The following is a 6,000-nucleotide window of genomic DNA, read 5'->3' on the forward strand; positions in this document are numbered from 1 at the left end:
GGACTGGGTGTAAGGGGGGAAAAAATATTCACTGGTGTAGTAAAAACTTCCTGAGTTGCCCTAAGAGTTCCGGAGGTCTGGGAATTCGAAACATTGAGTGCCTCAATAAGGCACTCTTGGCCAAGCATGGTTGGCGTTTGGTTTCTGGAGATGACTCCCTGTTTAGTAGAATATTTCGTAGGAAGGTTTTTGGAGAAGCAGCTTTTTCTGAGGACACGGCTATCAAGAATAGAGCGAACATCTCATGGGGGACAAGAGGAATTCTGTATGGGTTGGAGCTGATTATGGAGAAAGTTGGATGGAAACCGGGTTCAAATTCTACTTTGAATGTCTGGAACTCTAATTGGGTAGACGGCTCACGACCGGAACCAAGGGACTACCTGCTGGACCCCAGTTTCATGCACCTAAGGGATTTAACAGTGCATCAACTTTGGCTTCCAGATCAAACATGGAATGTCGCGCTTGTGAGGTCTTTGTTCCAAGAAAATTACGCGGCCCGTATTCTTGCTATGCCACTATGTCAATCGCAGATTAAAGATGAGGTTTTCTGGCCGTACACAAGGGATGGAGAGTATTATGTTAAGAGCGGTTATGGCTTAATTTTTCAGGAGTTTTTCCACAAAAAAGGATCTGCTAAAGATAAGAAAAGGGTAAGTGAAATGGGGATAAACTTCTGCAAATCACGTTTATGGAACTTACCGGGTCCAAACAACTGGAAGATCCTCGTTTGGAAAATTATTACAGGTACTCTACCTGTGGGTAAGGAGTTTGAAAAACGAAGGACTGGGGAAAATTTTGAGTGTAAATTGTGCAGTCATAGCCAAGATCATGTGGAAACGGCCCAACATGTTTTCAGGGATTGTAGTGTGTCTTATAGAGTATGGGCGGGGTCGGATTTAGGAATCCGAACGGAGGGATCGGAAATGGTCGATGTTGGAGAATGGATCATTAACTGGGTCCGGTACCTTGAGAAACTTCAGGAGGGGGAGCAGAGAGTTCTTAGATTCTTAGCCACGCTATGGGGCATATGGACACTTCAGAATAAAATGGTTTTTGAAGGGTCCTTACTCCCTGCACAGGTCCTTTTCCAGTCCATTGCGATGAGTATTGACAGCAGTCTTAGTGGTCTTCGATTACAAGCGGAGAGGAATACGAATAGGCAATTCCCAACTGACTTGCCAGAAGAAGTGCTCTCACAAGATAACTTGGCGATTAAGAATGGCCACCCAGTACTCATTATTGGAAATTACCATCTTTGCCGAACCACGCGGGTAAAGGTGGACGCTAGCTGGAACAAAAACTTCAATGCAGCTATATGATGGGTGGGATATGACAGTAATGGTATGGTCGTGACAAAGGAAGGCAGGAAAATGCGGGCGGAATCTCCGCTGCAGGCAGAGGCTTTGGGTATTTTGGAAGTCTTAAAGTGGGCGGAAGGAAGCTAGGGCTATCCTTCACTTGGAAGTGGCGTCTGATTACCTACAATTGATCACGCAAATTGCAGGACATGAAAGAGCAAGCCATTCTATAAAGGGTATTCTGCGAGACTGTAATAAGTATTATGCTTCTTTTCACTGTTTAGGTTTCTATTATATTCCTAGGTATCTTAATACAGTAGCGCATGACGTAGCTCGTCATGCTATGAGATTGTAGAACCTTTATTTACAGTTGTCAAAAAAAAAAAAAAAACAATATGAGTAAACATAACATGAGCATAACAATTAATATAATACAATTATTACACATCAATATGACAAATTAAGAAGAGTTTATCTAACGTAAAAGAAAATCAGACAAAAGCTAGCCGAAATAAGATGAGAGAAGAATAGATTGTGCTTGGTAATTTAATATAGTCTTTTTTATAGGTAATGGAAAACATATGTTTGTAAGTCATAATAACTCCTTTAACTAATATAATATTGTTATGTTATTTGATAGACATTCTCGTTGAAATTCTATTGCTATAGGGACACAACACTCTTTTTTATCTTTATCTATTTTTTTTTCATTAATTTATTAATTTGAGTAATATGTAAAATTTGGACTCTCTGTAATCGCTCGAAAAAAGCTTCCTTTATTAATATAGATAGATATTGATTTTAATTTTATTTTAATAACCCGATATCTTATGAGACACATTTAAATAAGTAATTTATCAATATAAAACATTAGGTTATCAAAATAAAAATTTTTTATACTAATTTATTAATTAATTTTATTGGGCTTTTTATAAGTGGACTTGTCTTACATATAAAGTGGTTTTATATAACAATTAGATACGCAATTTTTGGTGTAGTTTGTCTAATACCCAATTTTTTTGGCGATAAGCATTAGTACTTTATTTACCAATCTATCTTTGTCCCTTTGTGGTAGAAAGATGAGAGGATAATAGGTCTATAATACGGGTCTGTACCAGGCCCGTCTCTATGTTATTTTGTATTGGGCTGTGAGCCTAACCCTAATATGTATTATCTATATATTTTGGAATGAGAATAAGGAAGACAGATTGTCGATTCATTCGTTTAGCATGGTATCAGTGTATCCTATATAAAAATTAAAATCCTAAAAACAAAAACCCTAGCCGTCACCATGACGAACGGTGATGGCGGCTCCGGGTCAAAAATCGACCCCTCTTCCCCGTATTACCTTGGTCCTCAAGATAAACCCGGTGACTCTATCACCCACATACGTCTTACTCTAGATAATTTTGATGAATGGGCACACGAAGTCCGAGTTGCGCTCAAATCGCGCCGAAAGTATGTTTTTGTTAATGGTGTCATTAACGAACCGAAACCTCCCTGTACGGATGATGATTGGGAGACTATACACTCTATGCTTGTCGCGTGGTTGTCTCGGACAATCTCCCCTGAGGTACGTGCTTTGCTTCCGAAATTTGAAAATGCTAAAAGTTTATGGGATGCTCTGCAAGAGCGATTTGGTGTTGTTGATGGGTCTCGGATTCATCAAATACAGGCGGGTCTTCGCGACTGTCAGCAGTCGGAAGGGATGTATGTCACGGTCTACTACGGCAAATTATGTCAGTTGTGGGACGACCTTGACAAACATCAACCCATTATCGAGTGTAAATGTTGCTCGGGTTGTACTAGTGCCAAGCAACATCTGGAACGACGTGAATCCGATCGTTTGCATCAATTCCTTTTGGGTCTGCACGCGGTTCAATATGGGTCTCTCAGGTCTGTGATTTTGGCACAAAATCCGCTGCCCACAGTAGCTAGGGCTTTTAATATGGTGTGTCAAGAAGAACGGGTGCGTGGTCTTGGTAAACCTCCCGAGGCTCCAACTGAAATAGCGAGCTTTAATGTTCGCTCACAAAGTCCTATTCCCAATAAACCCCCGTCTCAAATGTCTCGAACTGAGCGCCAATCGTTGTACTGTAATCATTGCAAACGGAATGGACATGACCGAAGCATGTGTTTTGATCTCACGGGAGAAGTTCCTGATTGGTATTACGAGTTAAAAAGCCAACGGCGTGGTGCTGGCCGTGGCTCATCTACGCGTGGACGGGGTGGGGGACGTGGCAGTGGGAATGTTCCTCGCTCACAACAGGAGGGTGGGAGTCGTGGGGATGGCTTTCAACAATCCGATTCCAGTAATGCGGTTCACACTACCTCTCCGACATCTCCTGCGAATACCTCTCAAATGGCGTCCACATCCTCCGCGTCATCTGTAACGGTATATGGTACGCCTACCCATGATCATTCTGGTAAGTGGCTAATTGATACGGGATGTTCTCATCACGTAACTGGTAATTATGCGCTGCTCTGTGATGTTCGAAATATTTCGAACCGTGTTGTTGGATTACCTGATGGCTCAAAAATTCTTGCTTGCCTTGTGGGACGAGTTGATGTTACTCCAAATATATCACTTGATCCAGTTTTATACGTGCCCCAATTAACTTGTAATTTAATTTCGGCCTCTCAGTTGAGTGATGCCTTGCACTGTGACGTAATTACTAATGCTAATTCTTGCACTATACAGGACCGGGATACGAGGGAGGCGATTGGCACGGGTGAAAGGCTAGATGGACTATACTATCTTCGTCAAAAACCGGAGGAGGTGAACTTGGTGACATCTGGGTCGTCTGTTTTCAAGCTATGGCATAATAGGCTGGGTCATCCATCCGAGAAAATTGTTAAATTGCTTCCTTTCTTACGTAATAGCAAACATTCTTTGTCACAACCATGTGAGGTTTGTCATCGAGCCAAACACATTCGTAGCAGCTTTCCTTTGAGCAATAATAAAAGTTTGAATGCTTTTAAGTTAATTCATTGTGATTTATGGGGACCGTATGATATCCCTTCGACGACTGGAGCACGATATTTTTTGACTTTAGTTGATGATTATTCCCGGGGAGTATGGATTTATTTATTAAATACCAAAACCGATGTCACTATTAAATTCCAATTGTTTATTGCCATGATTAAAAGACAATTTTCCGCTGACATAAAAATTGTGAGGAGTGATAACGGTACCGAATTTCATCCACTAAAACCGTTTTTTTCTACCCAAGGAATTTTGTTTCAGTCGTCATGTGTGGGCACCCCCCAACAAAATGGAAGAGTCGAGCGAAAACATCAACATATTTTAAACGTAGCTCGAGCATTACGGTTTCAGGGTGGTCTTCCTATTCGATTTTGGGGGGAGTGTGCTCTAGCTGCTGCGTTTGTCATTAATCGTACTCCTTCCCGGCTACTTAATGATGCAACACCATATGAGCTTATCTTTAAGAGACCTCCAAATTTTGACATTTTACGGGTCTTTGGCTCCTTATGTTTTGCTCACAATCAAAAGTCGAAGGGTGATAAATTTGCTAGTCGAAGCCGCAAATGTGTTTCATGGGGTATCCCTCCGGACAGAAAGGTTGGTACTTATATGATCTCGACCGTCACGAGTTTTTTGTATCACGTGATGTCAAATTTTATGAAAATCAATTCCCCTTCATTTCTACACTATCACGTGAAGTAAATGCCCCTGACATTCCAAATCAGAATAATGAGAATGATTTGCTCATCAATTGGGACGATGAGCTAATTGCGACGGATACTAATGACCACGTGGATACACCACCGGGTACCCCAGCTCCCAACAATGGGTCACCCATGACTGGTCCTGCCGGACCCACCAGTGACATCTCCCCACCGTCTCCTCCCATGGGCCGCGGACATCGAAGCAAGATTCCCACAACGACTCTCCGTGACTATGTCCTTAATTTTGACAGTGACGATGATAATGATAGTAGTCCATCTAGTGCTGCTCCTCTCCGTGTGTCAATGCCAACCTCAGGTACTCCGTATCCTCTAGCTAATTATTTATCTTGTAAGAAATTTTCGTCTCCACATCGTTCTTACTTGGCAGCCTTGACGACCCATAACGAGCCTCGCAATTACAAAGAAGCTGCTCAGAGTGCAGCCTGGCGCCAAGCTATGGAAACTGAAATGAAAGCTCTGGTCGATAATAAGACATGGGTTCTAGAACCGCTTCCTCCGAGTAAGAAAGCTCTTGGAAGCAAGTGGTTGTACAAAATTAAATACAAATCCGATTCTACCATAGAGAGATTTAAGGCCCGGTTGGTTGTGTTCGGTAATCATCAAACCGAAGGAGTGGACTATGATGAGACATTTGCTCCGGTCGCTAAAATGACCACTGTTCGTGCCTTTCTTACCGTCGCAGCAGCAAACAAGTGGCACTTGCATTAGATGGATGTCCATAATGCCTTCCTTCATGGCGATTTGGAGGAGGAAGTGTATATGAGGTTGCCTCCGGGATTTCAATCTCCGGTGCCTGGTCTAGTGTGTCGATTGAAGAAGTCTTTGTACGGCCTCAAGCAGGCTCCTCGATGTTGGTTTTCAAAACTCGGGTCTGCGTTGAAGAAGTATGGGTTCTCCCAGAGTTACTATGACTATTCTCTATTCATTTTTGTGAAGGGTTCGGTTCGCTTTCACGTCCTTGTCTATGTCGATGATTTCATTGTCTCTGGGA

At 42.2% G+C, this 6,000-nt stretch overlaps 1 protein-coding gene across 1 annotated transcript; it reads left to right on the plus strand.

Moving 5' to 3' along the window:
• Window positions 1-2,589: 2,589 nt before the first annotated feature.
• On the plus strand, window positions 2,590-5,717 carry LOC141627793 (uncharacterized). Its single transcript, XM_074441014.1, has 3 exons — window positions 2,590-4,209; window positions 4,636-4,881; window positions 5,010-5,717. Exons 1-3 carry the CDS (start codon window positions 2,590-2,592, stop codon window positions 5,715-5,717), a joined length of 2,574 nt encoding a protein of 857 aa, XP_074297115.1.
• Window positions 5,718-6,000: the final 283 nt, after the last annotated feature.

The sequence above is a fragment of the Silene latifolia genome, chromosome Y (assembly GCF_048544455.1).
Source record: "Silene latifolia isolate original U9 population chromosome Y, ASM4854445v1, whole genome shotgun sequence".
Lineage (NCBI taxonomy): Eukaryota > Viridiplantae > Streptophyta > Magnoliopsida > Caryophyllales > Caryophyllaceae > Silene > Silene latifolia.